The sequence below is a fragment of the Martes martes genome (genome assembly GCF_963455335.1).
Source record: "Martes martes genome assembly, chromosome: 7".
In the NCBI taxonomy this organism is placed as follows: Eukaryota; Metazoa; Chordata; class Mammalia; order Carnivora; family Mustelidae; genus Martes; species Martes martes.
In genome coordinates, this window is record NC_137894.1 from 105,780,621 (window position 1) to 105,801,232 (window position 20,612).

Sequence of the window (20,612 nt, forward strand, 5' to 3'; positions counted from 1 at the left end):
TCTCAGTTTCCTACTATTATTCTCCACCCTGTTTAGGCCTATTTTGAATTTCCTCTGCTTGTACTAAATTTGTGACTGGAATTTTCTTTTGCTCATATTGTTCCCCCTATCTAGAAAGCCTTCCCTGCCTCTTTTACCAATTCAGTTCAATTCTATTAGTTCAACAAAAAATTAATGAAATCTTACTAAACAATAGTCACTAGAGTTAGGCAAAAAAGGCAAAGCTAAAAAATTAATGAAATCTTACTAAACAATAGTCACTAGAGTTAGGCAAAAAATGCAAAGCTAAAAAAAAAGCAACAACATTGACAACAACATCAATAATTTTACTATCTACATACCTTTAATGTCCTAATTCAAATCCTACCTCTTCAATGAATCCTTCCCAGGCTTTCCAGTCTATGATAACCTTCCTTTTTATAATTCTTAAAGCACTCAATCTCTTCTACCACAGACAAAGTTATAAACTATAGAATTTGATCATGAACTATTTTATTGTAATGTTTTTGTTGTTTCATAAGTTATGTCTCCTCAACTAAATTATAAATTCTTTGAGTGTAAGACTGTGTCTTTTAGCTCTTCTATATATCCTTAAAACGCCATGCACACTGTAGATACTTTAAAAATGCTTATTTTATCTCTTTTATTGATACATGATACCAGTGTGCTAGGCATTTCTCTATTTAAAATAAAAATAAATGATGAAATCACTGGGTCTCTCAAAGCTAAAACTAGTTTTGAACCTTTTAAATAACAAATAAACCAATTACAACATTTTCTCTTTCCTCATATATAGCCAATGTCTGTTATTATATCAAAAACCACCAATTAATTCAATCATAGGGTCAATAAAATGCTTGATATAAAAAGAAAAAGCCCACGTTTTAACTGAAATTTTCAGCTTTCATCAAGTTGTTGAAGCTTTTATTTTTAAAACACAGTCCTAAGTTTTCTTAAATTCTTTCTCTCAGGGACGCCTGGGTGGCTCAGTGGGTTAAAGCCTCTGCTTTCAGCTCGGGTCATGATACCAGGGTCCTGGGATTGAGCCCCAGATCGGGCTCTCTGCTCAGCAGGGAGCCTGCTTCCCACCCCCCGCCCCCCACCACCCGCCTGCCTCTCTGCCTACTTGTGATCTCTGTCAAATAAATAAACAAAATCTTTAAAAAAATTCTTTCTCTCATTACCTGTATTATTCTCTGATTTCTGTCAAGTCTTTGGGAAGGCTTAATTTAACACAATTGTGATATGTTGTGGACACCCTGAAGAAGCAAGAGAGACTCTCACCAAAATTTGGCTTGGATATTGAGACTAACGGCACCACATACACCCCAGTAGGGTATGAAAATGTTTATTACTCATATAATGACGTTTTTCTGGAAAGAGCAGGTAGGACTACCTAGTTTGTCTTAAAATGGCTTGAGAGATCAATGGCTGTGGGTTTTTATGGTTGTGGGTGGGTCCAGAACAAGAGTTCCTATACAGGGCTTGAACTTCCCACTGGTGCTAAAGGTGGGAATCCCTGGGCTTTCTTATCAGCTTGATCAGATGTGGAGCAGAAGGGAAAGAAAATGCAGTGAAACTTAAAATCTGTCACCACTCACACACCAGAATTTGGTGTCAAGACTCTTTATTACTCAATAACTCAATGTAACCAGTTTAGAAAGCACAAAATACAAAGACGTTGAACAATACATTCCTATAATTTCATCAAAATTTAAATATCTTCATTTCACTTACATAATTCACAAGAAAATACTGCATATAAAACATGAGGGCCAATTTTTTTGTTAGAAACAGAAAACAAAATTTTAAATGTTCCTCAAAAAAGTTTAAGCAAGAAAATATAACAGTATTATCATTAATATAACGATCTAATTTTCAAAAATTACTCCAGCCCTTCATATTTAACTGCTTTCCACTAAAGATGCTAGAATAACTCATAAAATTAGACTTTTATTATTTGTTGTATTAGAAGAAAATAACATATTTTATTCACTATCAATAACATGAATTCTGTGAAATTATTATTAAAACACCACTCTTTATACTGCAACAGTGAAGTCTAAGCAAAACAGTAGTTTTAAAAGCATTTTTTAGTAGCTAAAGTACACCTCAGCAGTAATTCTGCATAGTTACTACCAAAAAGACTTCTGATAGTCTAAAGTTCTTATTCTTATCAAAACACCTAAAATACTACCAGAATGAAACTCAGGTTCTGGAGAGAAGCAGGCTTAATACTTATAGTAAAGATTAATGAAAAAGCATCAAATTCTATTAAGATTAATTCTGCCTAAAGAGGGCTTGCAAAATCAAAACCAAAATAAATTACGACAGCAAATGCTTCAAATAAAACAGAATTTGATGACATAGGGTTAATTTCCCTCAATATTTAAATATATAATTAAATAATGTAGCTATGGTAACCCATTACTGCTTTAATCAAGAAAAGAAAGTAGTCTTCATTTTTAAGTAATAATGTAAATTTAAGCCCTAGATGATTACAGAACAGTTAAATAATTTGAGAAATTAGTAATGAGTTCAAAAAAAAGTAAATTGTGTTGTACTTTGTGAGGAAGACGAAAAACCTTTTACAGAAGGTGTTGAGTTTTGATCCTGTTCAAATGAAAATGGAAAACTAAAATCATCTTTTCCAGTTCCAAATGTATGAGTTGAAGAGTCTGATGAAAAAGAAAATGTGAAAGCATCTTCTCCTTCTGGTTTTCCAAATAAGTTTCCTGAGGAAGATAAACATTTCAATACCATGCTATTCATGTTACATAATTTGCATAATCTATTAAATTATGGTACACTGTAAACAATAAATAGGGTAACACTGAATCACTTAAGTGATTATTAATATTGTTAATATTATTAATAATTAAATAATAATTAGTAAATTAAAGCATCATTCTTTATACTCAGCAGTGAAGTGTAAGTGAAACAGTAGTTTTAAAAGCATTTTTTAGTAGCTAAATTACACCTCAGCACTAATTTTGCATAGTTACTACCAAATAATTACAATTATTAATAATTATATTCTTATCTGCAAAGAGCTGTCCTTTGTACTATGAAAAATCAAATAGATCCAAAATTACTTTTAAGTAACTTGAACTTGAGTATAATAAGGCTAGTATATATGGCAGAAAAAGGGGTAAAACACCTCAACTGGAGAGAACAGCACAGAGGCATAGAAACAGGCATGCATAGGAAGTATAAGGATAACAGAAATCAATTCAGCTTGTCAGGAACACTGAGAAATAATAAAAAGTTATTAAAAGGGTATTAATGAAGATGAGCTTGGAAAGACTACTGAACGTCCAACTACAGAATCCGGACTTTATTTTATATGTAAGAGGAAGCCATTAAAAGTTTTCAAGTGGAGAGGCACCACGGTGGCTCAGTCAGTTAAGCAATGGACTCTTGATTTTGGCTCAGGTCATGATCTCAGGATTGTGAGATCAAGCCCTGCCTCCTTATCCACACTGGGTGTAGACCTGCTTAAGATTCTCACTCTCCCTTTCCCTGTGCCCCCACCAAAATAATTCAAACAATTTTTTTTTATAAGGCTGACTAAGTAAAGAATACATAGGAAGTTTGGAACAGTAGAGTGTCTACGAGTGGGGATAACAGGAAAGAAATGAAGGCTTGGTCTTACAGTCATATCAAAGTGAATGGGGAAAGACGTTGGGTCTGAGAGATATTGCAGAAGTCAAGCTTATTCAACTATTATTTATGAGTTACTACAATGTACTGTTTGTGGCATTGTTCAAGGAAATGAACAGAATAGTGAAGAGGCTTCTACAGTTCTAAAAGGAATTTTTTAAGGTTTTATTTTATTTATTTTATATATAGAGAGCAAACTGGGGGTAGGAACGGAGGAGGCAGGAGAAGGAAAAAATCTCAAGCAGACTGCACACTGAGCATGGAGCCTTATGCGAGGCTCCATCTGACGACCCTGAGATCATGACCTGAGCTAAAACCAAAAGTCAGACGCTTAAACAACTGAGCCACCTATGAGCCCCAAGAGGAATTTTTTGAAATCAACTTTACACAAAGATTGGTTAATGACTCCAAGAATTGTCCCTAAGGAAAAATATTATTTTTCATTCACTGTATTATATAGCACTATAAATATTAAAATATTTTTAATATCTTTATTATAATTTTTAATTATTAACAACTCAAGAAGCACAGTAATCTAAAAACTTACTTGATGTCTCTTAAATCACCTGTATTTTTTCCATAAAGAACCAATTAAATTAAGCAGAACACTTTGTAGCACTTTGAAATTTCATGTTTCCTTAAATACCTCAATTATTTCACCCTAAATAAAGCTGAGGCTATCAGCAGTAAGATGGGTGGATAGAGGGATGGTTAGAAAGACAGATGGACTGATTACCAGATACGTGATTTCTTCCTCCAAACCTTTATTTTTCCATTGACTTTAGTACACATCCATAAGACTTAAATGAAGGAAAATAGCTGTAATACAGCTATAGGCTCAGAAAGAACTAAAATCTTGAATCTGCCTTTCAATAAATGAATTTCATGTTTTTTATTTAATTTCAGAAGAAAAGAAGTTCACATAAAGTCTTCATTAAACTCCTATACTTGGGGCACCTGGGTGGATCAGGGTGTTATAGCCTCCACCTTCGGCTCAGGTCATGATCTCAAGGTCCTGGGATTGAGCTCCCTATCGAGCTCCGCATCCCATAGGGCTCTGTGCTCAGCAGGGAGCCTGCTTCCTCCTCTCTCCCTGCCTGCCTCTCTCTCTACTTGTGATCTTTGTCTGTCAAATAAATAAATAAAATCTTTTAAAAAAAAACTCCCATACTCATTATAAATAAAATAATAGATTAATGTGCAAGTTGTTGTGGACTATACAAAGGTGAATAAAACAGAATCCCTGTCCTCAAAGATCTGTGATTAGAAGAGATTTTGTATGTTAATAAGTAACAACAGACAACAGAATATTTTAAAGTATATAGAAAATTGAAGGAGAGATCTTTTGGGGATGAAAAGTTGAAGGGAAATAAAAGGATTTATGGAAACTGGTCTTGGAAGATGGTTAGAAAGAAATGGAAGTTGAAGATTTCAGGAAGAAATAAGCGGGTAAGAAAGTGTGGGCATATTTGGGTTGTAGTTTGTTCTTTGGTCTGGTCAAAAGCATACATTATTTTATTAGAAAAGGCTTTAAATGTATGTTGGGATGAGGTTAGATACATCACATTAACAGAATAAAAGAAAATAATCATATGATCATCTCAATAGATGCAGAAAAAGCATTCGACAAAATTCAACATCCATTCATGATAAAAATTCAATTTAGGCATAGAAGGAACATATCTCAACATAATAAAAGCCATATATGACAAGGCCACAGGTAACACTGTACTCAATGGTGAAAGGAGGAGAGGTTTTCCTTTAACATCAGGAACAAAGCAAGAGTGCCTACTCTTACCACTCCTATTCAAAATAGTACTGAAAGTCCTAGATAGAGCAGTCAGGCAAGGAAAAGAAATATATATGTATATACATACATATGCACACACAATGGAATATTATTCAGCCATGAAAAAGCCAGGAAATCCTGCTATTTATAGTAACACTAATAGCGTTATGCTAAGTGAAGTGAGTCAGACAGAGGAAGACAAATAATGTATGATCTCACTTGTATGTGGAACCGAAAGAAAAGAAAGAAAGAAGAAAAAAAGAAAAAAGAAATGTCCACTAATCTATCACCAGAGCTAAAGCAGTACTGAATATAAAATATATTATATGTATACACATACATATTTGCATGTTGAATGAATCAATCATGGGATAAGAGAAGAAAGAAGACCCAATAAAAAGCACCAGAGATATAGGAGGAAATCTAAAAACTTCAGAAAGAAGATGAGAATAATCAACTATTCCAAATGCTACAAAGATAGTGAATATGATAATAAATACAAAATACCCATAATGTTTAATAATTGTTAAGTCACTAGTAGTTATTGGAGAATTTAGTGGAGTAGTGAAAGAAGATAAATTGTTACAAAAAATAATTAGTGAGTGGTGCAGAAGTAATAGAATTTTAAGAGAATAAACTGAGGGCCTGAGAAAATCAGAAGGCAAACTAAATAAAAAGTGAGGAAGTTAACATGTTTTTGTATGTAGCAAACTTCAAATCACTTACCAATTTCTTGTTGTGATGAGAGAGGATTTAAATTTCCAGCAGAATAATGTTCATTAAACTGAAAAATAATTTCCATTCAGTATTACTCAAGAAATCAGTAAAACAGTATATATGGCATTTATATTTGAATATAAAGCCTGGTTCTTCTAATAAGCATAATTATAGTAGACAAACTGGCAACATTTATATAGCACATTACTGTGCTTTAAAAACCTATCATTTGCTTATATTAAAATAAGGCTTATTGATTTGATTCTGGCAATAGATAATACATTAAAAGGATATATATAGTGTACTAAAGATAGTTCCTACTTTGGAATATTAATAAAACCTAAAATTCTAATTAACTTTTGCTTTATTCTGGAGGCCTTTTACATAACAGGTTCTTGGTATTGTTTTCCAGCTTGTAAAAATAATAGGAAATATGATAGCTTCATGTCAGTTCAGATCAAGTTTTGCTGCCAAAAGAGTTTGTTTTCTTTGTAAAACAGGTTTTTTTTTTTTTAAATGGGATCATGACAACATAGTTTTCTGTCCCCTTTTTTTCTCTTAATGCTGCATTATGAGCATTTTCCCTTGTCACTATTCTTCTAAAACCAGATTCTTTTCATGGAATTTTCATATTCTTCCATACGAATATAACATACAGTTTCTTTCTTTTTAAAAAGTTTTTATTTAAAAATATACAGTGTGATATTAGTTTGAGGTGAAAAATTTAGTGATTCAACACTTACATACAACACCCAGTGCTCATCATAAGTGCACTCCTTAATTAGTCCATCCCCCCACCCCCAACCCTCTGGTAACCATCAGTTTGTTCTCTTTAGTTAAGAGTCTGTTTCTTGGTTTGCAATCATTCTTTCACTTTGGACATTTAGATCACTTCTGGTTTTTTTTTTCTAATACAAATTACACTTGAATAAATACTGTTATGCACAGATTTACATTTTGACAATTAATAAGGAAAGCTGTTTTTCCCAGAGATTTTATAAGTCACTTGAATTTCTTTTTCAGTGAATTATTATCTATTCATCTAAAGAACTTTGTATATATCTCTACTGAAGTAGTAATTCTTACTAATCCATATAAGCTTTTTATATATTAAAGACATTAATTCCTTATATTATTGCAAATATTTTATATCACATTATCATTTTGCCTTTAAAATACTTTTTTTTAGTATATGTGCTGCTGAAGCGAGCACTAAAATACTTTTTTAACATACAAAAATTTTCTATGGAACCAAACCCAAACTCTTTTTATTTACTTTTGGCTCTTCTTCCATTGTTTTAATGCTCAGAGAGAATCCTTCCTCTTACTAAGATCTGGTGAACATTTAAAGTTTCAAGACTTTCTAGCCCATACTATTGATCAATTTATCAATCCTTGTATCATTATCACATTTGATTGCTCTCACTTCCCCCTCGCCAGTCTTTTCAATAATATTTTTATTATTTATATTTATATTTTTATATATATTTATATATTTATATTTATAAATATATTTATATTTATATATTTATAATAATTTATTGTAGGATCTATAATATTTTATTTATAAAATAGGTAAATTTTCTTATTTTTGTCAGTCTAATGACCAGTTCATAAATTCTGTCAATTTTTTTCAAAGAACCAACTTTGGCTTTGTCAATTTTCTCTGTTGCTTATTTTCTATTTCATTGATTTCTCTTATCTCCTTTGTTTTTTCATTCTATTTACTTTGGGTTTACTTTATCTCTTTTTCTAAATTTTCTTTCTTTTTTAAAAAATATTTTATTTATTCATTTGTCAGAGAGAGAGGGAGAGAGAGACAGAGTGCAAGCACAAGCAGGGGGAGCAGCAGGCAGAGGGAGAAGCAGGCTCTTGCATAGCAAGGAACTCGATGCAGGACTATCCCAGGACCCTGGGATCATGACCTGAGCTGAAGGCAGCCTCTTAACCAACTGAGTCCACTCAATATCTCTCTCTCTCTTTTTTTAAGATTTTATTTATTTATTTGACAGAGAGAGAGAGAGAGAGCGAGCGAGCACAGCAGGAGGAACAGCAGGTAGAAGGAGAGGTAGAAGCAGGTTCTCAGCTTAGTGGAGAGACTGAGGCTGAATGAATCACCCAGGGCCCTATTTGCTAGATTTTCAAGGTGAAAACCTAGGTCACTGATTTTAGACCTTTTTTCTTTTCTATCAACTGAATTATTTAAAATATTAATTATATTATTTAAAGCTATGGTTTTATTCTATTTTGGCAATATCCCTCAATTTTGATACACTGAATTTTCATAATCATTTCAAAATCTTCTCTTTCTCTCATGATTTCTTCTTTGATCCATGCCCTAATTACTTAGGATTTTCCTTCTATCTTATTGATTTCTAATTTAATTATATTGTGGGCAGAGAACATGCTCTGTTTGATCTCAATCCTTTGAAATTTAGTAAGACTCATTTAATGGCCCAGAATATGGTTTTGGTGAATATATCATCAGAACTTGAAAAGAATATACAGGCATACCTCAGAAATATTTCAAGTTTGGTTCCAAACCACCACAAAAATGTGAATATCAGAATAAAGCAAGTACAATGAATTTTTTGTTTCCCAATGGATATAAAAGTTATGTTTATACTACACTATTAAGTGTGCAATAGCGTCACATCTTTAAAAATGCATAAATTTAAAAATACTTTATTGCTAAAATATGTAGTTACGCATGTGGTTATAGCAAACTTTCACCTGAGCTTTCAGTGAGCTGTAATTATTGATCACGGACCACCATAACAAATATAATAATAATGAAAAAGTTTGAAATATTGTGAAAATTACCAAGACGTGACACAGAGATACAAAATGAGCAAATGCTATTGGAAAAATGTTGCCAGCAGACTTGTTTGACACAGAATTGCCACAAACCTTCAGCTTATTTAAAAAAAAAAAAAAGGCAGTATCTGCACAGTGCAATAAAACAAGACGTGCCTCTATAAGCTGCGGAGCTGAAGTTGCTGTGTGGTTGGTGTTCTATAAATGTCAGTTAGGCCAAGAGGGTTGATGGTATTGTTCAGATTTTATAGACCTTTATGGATTATGTTGTCTAATTCAATCAAATGCTGAGAGAAAGGTGCTAAAAATCTCCAAGTTTGTGTTTTTTGTTTTTGTATTTTTTTAGTGTAGCTGACAATGTTACATTAGTTTTGGGTGCACAACTTAGTGAATTGACAAGTTTATACATGATGCTATGATGCTATAACCACATGCATAACTACAATCCATCCCATTACATTGTTATTACATTATCATTGACTGTATTCCTTATGGTCTGTTTTTCATTTGTTTCTGTTTCATTTTGTTGCTGTTATTAGGCACATACACATATGTCATTGTTATATCTTCCTTAAGAACTGGACTTTTTTTTTTTTTTTATTAGAGAGAGAGAGTGAGCAGGGGGCAGAGGGAGAGGAGGAAGCAGGCTCCCCACTGAGCAGGGAGCCCAATGCAGGACTTGATCCCAGGGCCCTGGGATCATGACCAGAGCTGAAAGCAGATGCTTAACCTACTGAACCATCCAGTTGTCCCTAGCCCTTTTATTCTTAAGAAATGGTCCATACATACAATAGAATATTACTCAGCCATCAGAAAGGATGAATACCCGGCTTTTGCATCAACATGGATAGGATTGGAGATTATGCTAAGTGAAATAAGTCAAGCAGAGAAAGTCAATTATCATATGGTTTCACTTATTTGTGGAACATAAGGAATAGTACAGAGGACATTAGAAGAAGGAAAAGAAAAATGAAGGAGGGGAAATTGGTGGGGGAGATGAACCATGAGAGACTATGGACTTCAAGAAACCAACTGAGGTTTTTAGAGGGGAAAGAGGTAAGGGGATGGGTTAGCCCAGTGATGGGTATTAAGGAGGGCACATGCTGCATGGGACACTGAGTGCTATATGCAAACAATGAATCTTGGAATACTACATCAAAAACTAATGTTGTACTGTATGATGACTAACATAGTAAAAAACAGATTTTTTTAACATAACATAATAAAAAAGATTCATCTCTAGCAATATGCTTTGTCTTGAAGATTACCTAAAATGATATAAGTATAGCCACTGTGACCTTCTTACTGTTTTTATGATGATATATCTGTTTCTAACCACCAACTTCTTTTCTTTCAAGATTTTATTTACATTGAAGTTAGTTAACATAGTATAGTATTAGTTACAGGGGTAGAATTTACTGCTTCATGACTTGCATATAACACCCAGTGTTCATTATATCAAGTGCCCTGCTTAATGCCCATCACCCAGTTATCCAACCCCTCACCAACCTCCTCTCTAGCAACCCTCAGTTTGTTCCTGATTGTTAAGTCTTGTGGTTTGTCTCTCTCTCTGTTTTTGTCTTACTTTATTTTTCCCTCCTTTCCCCTATGTTCATCTGTTTTGTTTCTTAAATTCCACACATGAGTGGAATCATATAGTATTTGTTTTTCTCTGACTGAATTATTTCACTTAGCATAATATCCTCTAGTTCCACTCATATTGTTGCACATGGCTACAGTTCATTCTTTTTGGTGGCTGACTAATATTCCTCTGTGTCTGATTGTGTGTGTGTATCATGTCATCTGCAAATAATGAAAGGTTGATGGGTATTAAGGAAGGCACTTATTGTGACAAGCACTGGGTGTTGTATGTAAGTGATGAATCACTAAATTCTACCCTGAACCTAATATTACACTGTATGTTAACTAACTGGAATTTAAACAAAAACTTGAAAAAAAAAGAAAGAGTGTTTCCTGTTGATAGCTTATAGTAGCTATCAACTAGCTATTTTTTAATCCACTCATAATCTCCACCTTTAATGGAATGATTAGCCCATTTACAGTTAATGTGATTATTAAAACTTAACATATTTGGGTCTAACATTTTACTATTTGTTTCCTGTTTGCTCTCTCTGAGTTTTGTTACTCTATCACTTCTCTGCTTTATTTTGGGTTAATTTTTTTCTAGGATTCCATCTTAATTTATTGCCAATCTTGTTTTTGAACATTTTCTTGATTATTCTTAACCAGGAAACTTAGTAATTATCTGTGAATCTCATTCCCCACCCCAACACCACAAAACAAAACAAAACAAAAAATTAAAGATAAACCATCTTGCCAGGATTCCAATTAGATTAGAATTGAATTACATTTATAAATTATTTTGGGAAGAAATACGCATTTACAATATTTTATTCCTATATAGCAATCTCATATGTCTATGTACTCAATAATTTTTTCAGTACTTTTTGTGGTCTTCTTTACCCAAATGTACATGTTTCCTGTTAAAGTTACATGCATGTATTTCCATTAATCTTAATATTATAAATGACAATTATCTAATGGTGTTCTATGTTTTTTATGCCCAGCACACACTTTCTGGGAATTACCTGTTTTTGAAATAAGCATTGAGATAAAAATTGAGACAAATTTGAAGACATGAAATACTATGAAGTGTATAATACTATATCATCCAACAATAAACTTATAATTTCAACCATTTAATATAATTTTGGGGGTACAGGAAGGAATATTCTAATCCACATGAAACTGGCTAAATGTGACTAATTTCAATGAGCAACAACAAAAAATACTATATTATACTTCTATATACATTATTCATTGTTTAGAATTTTTCTAAGGCTTTAGGTATATAAACTTATTTAATATCCATAAAACCAATGGCAAAAATCCTTTTTTTAAAGATTTTATTTGTCAGAGAGAGAGAGACAGAGCGAGCGAGCACAGCAGGAGGAGCAGTAAGCAGAGGGAGAAGCAGGCTCCCTGCCTAATAAGGAGCCCAATGGGGAACTCGATCCCAGCTCACAGCCTGAGCTGAAGACAGATACTCAACTAACACACCCATCCAGGTGCCCCCTCAATGGCAAAAATTCTTGTTTCCATTTTACAGATGAGAAACAGGAAGCTATGTACCCAAAATCCTACATCCAGAACACATTCAACCAGGTGGCATCAGAGTCTGGTCTTGACTACTATACTGTGCTGCCTCTACTGATCAAATAAGGCAGATCTTAATTTTCAGTTTCAATTGCCAAATACAGAAATAAGCACTTCATTGTTCTATCACTGAATAGCATAAATCTCTACGAGAAGAAAACTAGGTCTTTTAAAATTAACCGATAATGTTGTTATGTACACATATGTAAATAAAAACACGGACTACTAACCTGGAGAATTTTTCACACTGAGAAATGAAAAGTTTGTTTAGAAGTTAGACACATGAACTATAAAGCCAAATTAATTTTAAACTGCTTTTAACTGCAATTTAAATCATCCCTATCCTGAGATTCTTTTTTTTATAAACAGGTATCAACTGAGGAACCTGAAATTGAAACAAAAACGTAATAGGGAGGGGCGCCTGGGTGGCTCAGGGTTTTAAGCCTCTGCCTTCGGCTTGGGTCATGATCTCAGGGTCCTGGGATCGAGCCCCGCATCGGGCTCTCTGCTCAGCAGGAGCCTGCTTCCCCTTCTCTCTGTCTGCCTAGCTCTGATTTCTCTCTGTCAAATAAATAAAATCTTAAAAAAAAAAAAAAACGTAATAGGGAAACTGTGCTACATTATCAATACTTAGAATCCTTTTTTTTTTTAATTGCCTCTGCTTTGTACTCTGCTCCAAGATGGTTTGATACTAAAGAATGAAAATTACTTGAGGGGCACCTGGTGGCTCAGTCAGTTAAGCTTTTGACTCTTCATTTTCACCCAGGTCATGATTTCAGGGCTGTGAGTTGGAGCCCCAAGTTGAGCTCTGCACCAGTGAGGGTCTACTTAAGATTCTCTCTCTCCCTCTGCCCCTTCCCTGCTCACTCACTTGCTTACTCTCTCTCAAATAAAGAAATACATCTTTAAAAAAAAAAAGTTCTTTCTTTCTGCTCCTCCCCGCCCCTGCTTACATGCATGAGTGCATTTGTTCTCTATCTTAAAAAAAAATTACTTGAGGTACCAGTGTACAGTTTTTCAGAAATAAAACTTTAGTTTCTCATTATTACCTGATCTGATGAGATTTCTGAATCAAATATAGTAGAATCAAATAAATTCAATCCAGGAGATCTAGAAGTATAATTCGTAAGAAAAGAAAATCCAGGCGATTCCTTTTGTGTTTGACCTTCAGGCATTATATTTCTGTTTCTATTATAAAGAAATAAGAAATAATAAAAATGTTAAAAATATATTACTAAATATTGTAGACCAGTAAACAATATCATGGAAATAAGAATTAGCACAGTAGGAAAAGGAAGAGAATATTTCTTGAAGTGACAAACCTCTCAAGAAAAAGATAGTTTGAGGTAGATAACAATGTTAAAGTAGATCCGTTATGGAATAATAATGAATTCCAACTGAGAATATACTGTCTGGCTCTATTCTAGATATTCCCACTGTCATTAACTTACTTATTCCTCACAGTAAATCTATGAAATAAGTACTATTATTACCACCTCCATTTTACAGAAGAAAATTTTGAAGAATAGAAAGGTTAAATGACTTTCTCCAAGAAATGGAAGTGCCAGAGTTGGGATTTGAGTTCGGCAATCCAGATTCAAATTCCCAGCTCTTAACTTTCAGGCTATATGTCTCCAAGATCTTGAAAGACAATTACAAGATTTTAGTCTTGATGAGGAGTCAGCCATTACATATTGTTGCATAAGGAAGTTAAACTATAAAATGATTTGGGAATAATAATTAGAGAAGAGAGTGGCTAAATGAATTCTGGAGGCAGAGCTGCCTGTATTTTTTTTCTTCTGAACATCCATGTCTTGGCTTTAATATTGTGCATATTGGCCTCTTTGGCACTACAAGTAAACATGAAAATAGTTCCCATTTCCATGCACAGGTATTCAGCTATAATACCATTTAAAATTAGTATGAATGACCTGTACCCCTGAAACAAATATTATATGTTAATAAAGAAGAGATATCAATAGCCAAAAATAGATAGATAAATAAAATTAGTATGGACAAAGAAAGTTTGCAATAGTTAATATTCATTTGATAACTACAAATAAATGAATATTAAATCAAGCAAGAAATAGGCTATATCCAATATGTTCTAGATGTCAGGGTATAATAATCAATGTTATTTAAAACTTAATTTTTTTTCTTTAAAGGGACATCTCTTCTGTAGGTGGGTGCTCAAATGAAAACGGAGAATTGCTTTCTTTGACCATAGGAACAAAATTCAGACACAAGAGAGTGCTTATCTCCTCCTCTGAAAGAATACATTTACTCATTCTCTCTCTCTCCAGGCATCACTTCCCATATTCTTAATGAAAATGCTTACAATTACCAACCCCAAAATTCTATCTTCAAGGGTAAGTTATAAATTTTTAAAAAAGAGTGGTTCATTATATTTAAAAAGTCAAATTCCAGCAACACTAATGCTAAAAATGACTTTAATTTCTTAGCATCCACGTAATATTTCCATGAGTTTTCTATTATGTGCAGACTTATTTTCCTTAAGAAGTAAAATGAAGTTTGCATAATGCAGTTTGTGGTGTGGTGACATCAGCAACTGCCAGTTCTTGCCCATCAACGAGTCCCAATTCTTTCAATGTCTTGGAGAGATTTGGCCTTGTTCGTTCTTCAATAGAGGTTACTGACTGTAAGTAAAGTGTTCTATTTTTTCCCTCTAAAGTGGCTGTGATGGCTGGAGATTTCATCTGTAGAAAAGCACTATTGGTTAAATAATCTAAAACCACCTGGAGTTTAGTGGTTGAAGAAGACTGGATATTTTAAGGAAGATGGCTATAAGCTGGGCAGTTTTCCTTTCTTTCTGCTTCATATGTATATGTGTACAGTCCATCTACATCATTGAATACCCAAGTATTAAGAGGAATATATGCACTTGTGGTTATTTTAAAAACCTCAGTGGCACACACGGCTTAAATGACTACATTTGTAGAAACTACTGCAGGAATGGTTTGTTTTACTACTCCTTGAGTGAATCTCTAGATAACACCCTTAATATTATATTGTCCTGCTCTCTTGATGGACTTTTGGAAAATCCACTGAATATGATCAAGATCATCTCCATCTAATGGAACTCCTTCTCTAAAAGCTGCTCCTTAGGCCACTACAGGATCCTTACATACTCAACACAGTGTTCTGGTAGCCTGGGCATAGACTCAAAGGTGTACATGGGATCTATGGAATCTGTGGAAGATACAGTTCTAGTGCACATTCAATACAATCAGTAATTCCAGGCAGGATCACCCAGGCATTTCCTTTAAAACCTTCTGTCCCTCCATCTATCAAAAGGACAATGGAGCTTAGATCTTATACACCATCTTCATAATTTAGAAGAGATATCAGCATGCCATTTATCCATCTTCTGGCCATGATAGAGTCCAGTCCACTTACAATTATATGATATTGTCGATAGAAAATGTCATTAAAATCCTGAAATCTTGTTGAAATATGAAACTACACTGCAATTAGGAGCTCTGTCATTTAGAAATTCTGCAGCAATTTAGCCTTAGGTCTTCCAACATCTTAAGGCCTATATAAAAACTGCCTAATTAGACTGAAAACATCTATAGTGTCCATGTCTATAACATAAATCTGTCTAAAACCAGACAACGCCAGATTTTTCAGGAGCTCACATCCTAAGCTTCCAGTCCAATGACCAGAACTTTACATGTATATAACAAAAATGAAAAATTTAGTGCTCAGTTCGAAATCAGGGTGTGTGAAGGGTCCAGATCACTCGAGGAACTTCTTTTTGGTTGCAGCAACCTTCCCAGTCTCTAGTGTCCCCACACCCAGAAACAACAGCCATTTTCTCAGCCAACAGCTCCTCTATTCTTGTCTTTGTCTCTGGCTCTTCACCATCCAGCATGTTCTCCTGAGCTGCCTGATTTGAATCTCAACTCTATCACTGACAAGTTGTATCACCTGGGAGTCTGTTTCCTCTTCTATAAAATAAGCATAATAATGTATTTACATCTCATAAATTTGTGAATATTAAATGAGCAATACTTATAAAGGGTTTAGACAGTTTATGCTTTTGACAGGACAAAAATCTGAAGATCCTTCCGTAACTATCTCCACTGACCATCAATGAGTCACTTAACTTTACAGATCAGTTTTCTCATCCATAAGTGGAGGTTTATGGCAAACATATCCTTTTACAGTTCTCCTATTTGATGATGAATTCCACTTTGAATATACTGTGTGTGAATCAACAGCATGACTTTACTATATAAAACTGATTAGCAATTTAAAATACAGAAGTAGAACATGGGTGAGAGAGTTCTGAAGTGGAATCAATGTTTTAAAAGAATCTTTCATTTTGTAGTTTAAAAAGGGATTAAACTAAACAAAAAGGTTAAATGCAACCTTTTCTCTTAGCTGTAAACAACAAATCCGTGGTTACCCAAGTTAAACAATCATGTTAAGAGATATTACTGCCCACACCAAGGTTACATAACAGATGGCAATTCTTGCTTTAGACTCTACAACATAAGGAAAAATGACAGCTGGAACATTATTCAATGATGTCCACAATCTACCATACATGATAGTAACTTTTTAGCTTGACATTTAATATTTTTCATACACTTTTATCCTTTAGAAAATCTTAATATACTTAATATACTTAAATATACTTAATATACTGAAATGTATACTATTGCACTGGATAAGTACTCATAATCTCTATCTATATCTATATATAGCTGAATGCTGTAGGAAAAATGGGGAAGAGGTTCTATGAAACAAGAATGGCAGAATGTTAATAATTGTTTAAACAGGGCATAAGTACATGGAGGTTCATTACACTAGTCTCTCTCCTTTGTGTATTTAAAGTATTCCATAATAAAACCTTTTTAAAAGTTACAGGTACTAGACGTTTTACTATTCTTATCAATTATTTATAAAATATTGGCTCAACATATATAGATTCCTTAATAATAGTTATTAATTAAAATCCTACATTTCAGAAGAGGGGGTTTTAGGGAATAATAATTTCTCCAAAGGTTCAGGTGTTTTCACAGCTTCAGGCGTTTTCAAAAATAAAGGAATTTCAGAAGTTTGTAGAAAGTTCTCAGCCCTTTCTTCTACTTCATCACTATTATTTTCTATTGGCTTCTCAAAATGCTCTGCACATATAACCTGCAAATTCAAAATAATAGAAAACTATAAAAATGAATGTTATTTTTAAAAAATGTTATTACATTAACAAATTCACATGTAAAAATGTGTGAGGAAGAAAACACCATATTAATCTATGATGTTATATGTCATGGACATAATAAGTAAAATAAGAATAACTGATGAAAGAGATACCAAAATATAATTGTGTAAAATATGGAAAAATAATTTTTAATTTTCTGATTTCTCTTTTCTTCCCAGCTCCACCTACATTACCTCTACCTAAAAAAGTAAATGATAGCCAGAACATACTCAAATTGATGAAGAAAAATGGTTAAGAATTTTTTTGAAATTTCTACATCATGCACTGGCTCATGAATTGTATATGATATACAGGAAGGGAAAAGTGATTTACTTCCAAGCAATCTTATTCTCATTGGTTGTGTTCTTTGCACATTTTGTCCTTATAAATTCATTACTTTCTCTGCAAAGGTTGAAAACATGAATACTAATTTTTCCCTTATATCATTTTGTGGGGTAGGACTATGATTCCTCAAATATGTTTGCTATACTAAACCCTATTTCAGAAACAATTTGGGTCTCTCAACCAAAAAAATTTTAAATGTTCTTTTTACTTGCTCTTCTTTTTTTTTTTAAAGGTTTTATTTATTTATTTGACAGACAGAGATCACAAGTAGGCAGAGAGGCAGGCAGAGAGAGAGAGGGGGAAGCTGATGTGGGGCTCGATCCCAGGACCCTGGGATCATGACCCAAGCCGAAGGCAGAGGCTTTAACCCACTGAGCCACCCAGGCGCCCCTTTACCTGCTCTTCTTTTTTTTTTTTTTTTTTAAAGATTTTTTATTTAATTTGACAGAGATCACAGGTAGGCAGAGAGAGAGGAAGGGAAGCAGGCTCACGGCTGGGCAGAGAGCCCGATGTGGGACTTGATCCCAGGACCCTGGGATCATGACCCGAGCTGAAGGCAGAGGCTTTAACCCACTGAGCCACCCAGGCGCCCTACCTGCTCTTCTTGAGCAGAATTCTACTGCGCCATTTGTCTTGCTTTAACCCTTAGCAGCTAACTTAGCAAAGCCAATAAACATTGCCTACCTCTATCATTAATGTTTTCCACTATTAAAAAATATTTTGGAAAATACTTTTGTGGCAACCACCAGTCTTGAACTGCCTTAGAAAGTCATTCAATTTTACCAAACAAAATTGTTTTCTTCAGTTGTGATTTAGTTGTGATATAAATATATATATGTATATATACATATATATATGATCAATTATTAATGACAACTCTGTGTATTTTCATATAAACTTTTTGTGGCTTCATTTTTTTAATCTAGAACTCCTCTAAGGAATAGAAGCTTTAACATCACAGGAACTTGATTACTAACCTAAAACACCTAGACCTCACATATATAATCTTCACTAATCTGAAATTAAAGTGGAAACAGCATTTTAAATTGGAATATTTTGCTTAGAAATTACAAATCAAATATTTGACTCACTTGTGAAGTACATTTCGATTCTCTCAATTGTCTTACTGTCCCTTTATCTTCACTCTCAGCATCTGTTTGTTATAGGAGAACAAACTAGTTTTTCTCTTGGCAATTTAATTGTAAAGAAAACATATAAACAGTAAGAAATTGTGAATATTTAACTGTTTTTGACCTACAAAAATAGGTTTCATATAGTTTAACCCAATCCACACAGATAAGAGAATAAAACCCATGTGAATAGTTTAAAAGAAAATTATAGAGAATACCCATGTAACCATCACACAAGTAAAGAAACAGAACATCATACATACTCCAAATGTCCACATACTCCTCATATTGTCCTCCTCAGAGGTGTTCACTATCCTGAATTTCCTTGATTTGCTTTCTATAGTTTTATCACCTAAGTAATTCAGTTATTTTTCCTGTTTTAAAATGTTATATGATAAAATGGTAATATAAGTGTTCTTTGCCTTGCTTTTTTTATTCAGCAGATGCTCGTGAAATTCATCTGTATTGTTTCATATAGACATAATTTGCCTACTTGTATTGATTTAAGTATTTCATTGTACAAACAACATAATATATCCATCTGTTCTACTAGCAAACAGGCATTTGGGGTGTTTCTACTTTGAGACTATTACAAACAGTGATCTTTACATATACACTTGTATGTATGTACTTGTATTTCTCCAGGTATATACCTAGGAGGGAAATTACGAGGTAAAGAGTATGTATATCTTTCATTTTACCAAATTTTAAACTATTTTCCAGAGTTTATTTTCCAAACTATTTATCAATTTTTGTTGTGGTACCTAGCCATCCCAACTTACCTCAGGAACTCATTCAGTTTCACCAGACAAAACCATTAGCTTTAATTATAATTTAGATATGCTCAATATACAGTCATTTATAAATGAGTTCCTCCAATAGTTATGAGAGTCCTTACTGTTCTATATTCTCATTAATACCACTGTCAGACTTTCTGAATCTGCTAATCTGTTGGATGTGTAATAGCTCACTGTGGCTTTATTTTTCAATTTCCTAATTTGCTGAGCATCTTTTCATATGTTTATTTACCATATGAGTTGCTCTATTTGAAGTGCCTACTTGCATATTTTGCACATATTTTTTTTATTAAATTTTTATTTATTTTCAGCGTAACAGTATTCATTGTTTTTTCACCACACCCAGTGCTCCATGCAATCTGTGCCCTCCCTAATACCCACCACCTGGTTCCCCCAACCTCCCACCCCCCGCCCCTTCAAAACCCTCAGGTTGTTTTTCAGAGTCCATAGTCTCTCATGGTTCACCTCCCCTTCCAATTTCCCTCAACTCCCTTCTCCTCTCCATCTACCCTTGTCCTCTATATTATTTGTTATGCTCCACAAATAAGTGAAACCATATGATACTTGACTCTCTCTGCTTGACTTATTTCACTCAGCATAATCTCTTCCAGTCCTGTCCATGTTGCTACAAAAGTTGGGTATTCGTCCTTTCTGATGGAGGCATAATACTCCATAGTGTATATGGACCACATCTTCCTTATCCATTCATCCGTTGAAGGGCATCTTGGTTCTTTCCACAGTTTGGTGACCGTGGCCATTGCTGCTATAAACATTAGGGTACAGATGGCCCTTCTTTTCACTACATCTGTGTCTTTGGGGTAAATACCCAGTAGTTTGCACATATTTCTAATTGGGTTGTCTGACTTATTCTTCTCGGTTTGTAGAAATTCTCTATATATTTTTGGAAACCAGTTAAAAATATATCCTCTTGTCTTCATTTTTTTTTT

At 33.7% G+C, this 20,612-nt stretch overlaps 1 protein-coding gene and 1 pseudogene across 2 annotated transcripts in view; both read right to left on the reverse strand.

Annotated features, from left to right (window-relative positions):
* Positions 1 to 2,538: 2,538 nt before the first annotated feature.
* LOC308346238 (protein SIX6OS1) overlaps positions 2,539 to 20,612 on the reverse strand; it is a gene marked incomplete at its 3' end in the record, with an annotated part of 56,430 nt that continues 38,356 nt past the window's right edge. The window contains exons 13-17 of the mRNA XM_080808954.1: positions 18,830 to 18,891; positions 17,154 to 17,332; positions 13,213 to 13,351; positions 6,179 to 6,236; positions 2,539 to 2,735 (exon numbers count right to left, since the gene is read on the reverse strand). Coding sequence (XP_080665080.1) covers positions 2,539 to 2,735; positions 6,179 to 6,236; positions 13,213 to 13,351; positions 17,154 to 17,332; positions 18,830 to 18,891 — 635 coding nt within the window. The remainder of the gene's footprint in view (positions 2,736 to 6,178; positions 6,237 to 13,212; positions 13,352 to 17,153; positions 17,333 to 18,829; positions 18,892 to 20,612) is intronic.
* On the reverse strand, positions 14,677 to 16,058 carry LOC308346211 (NEDD8-activating enzyme E1 catalytic subunit-like; annotated as a pseudogene). The gene has a single exon. The product of its transcript is annotated as an NEDD8-activating enzyme E1 catalytic subunit-like (transcript).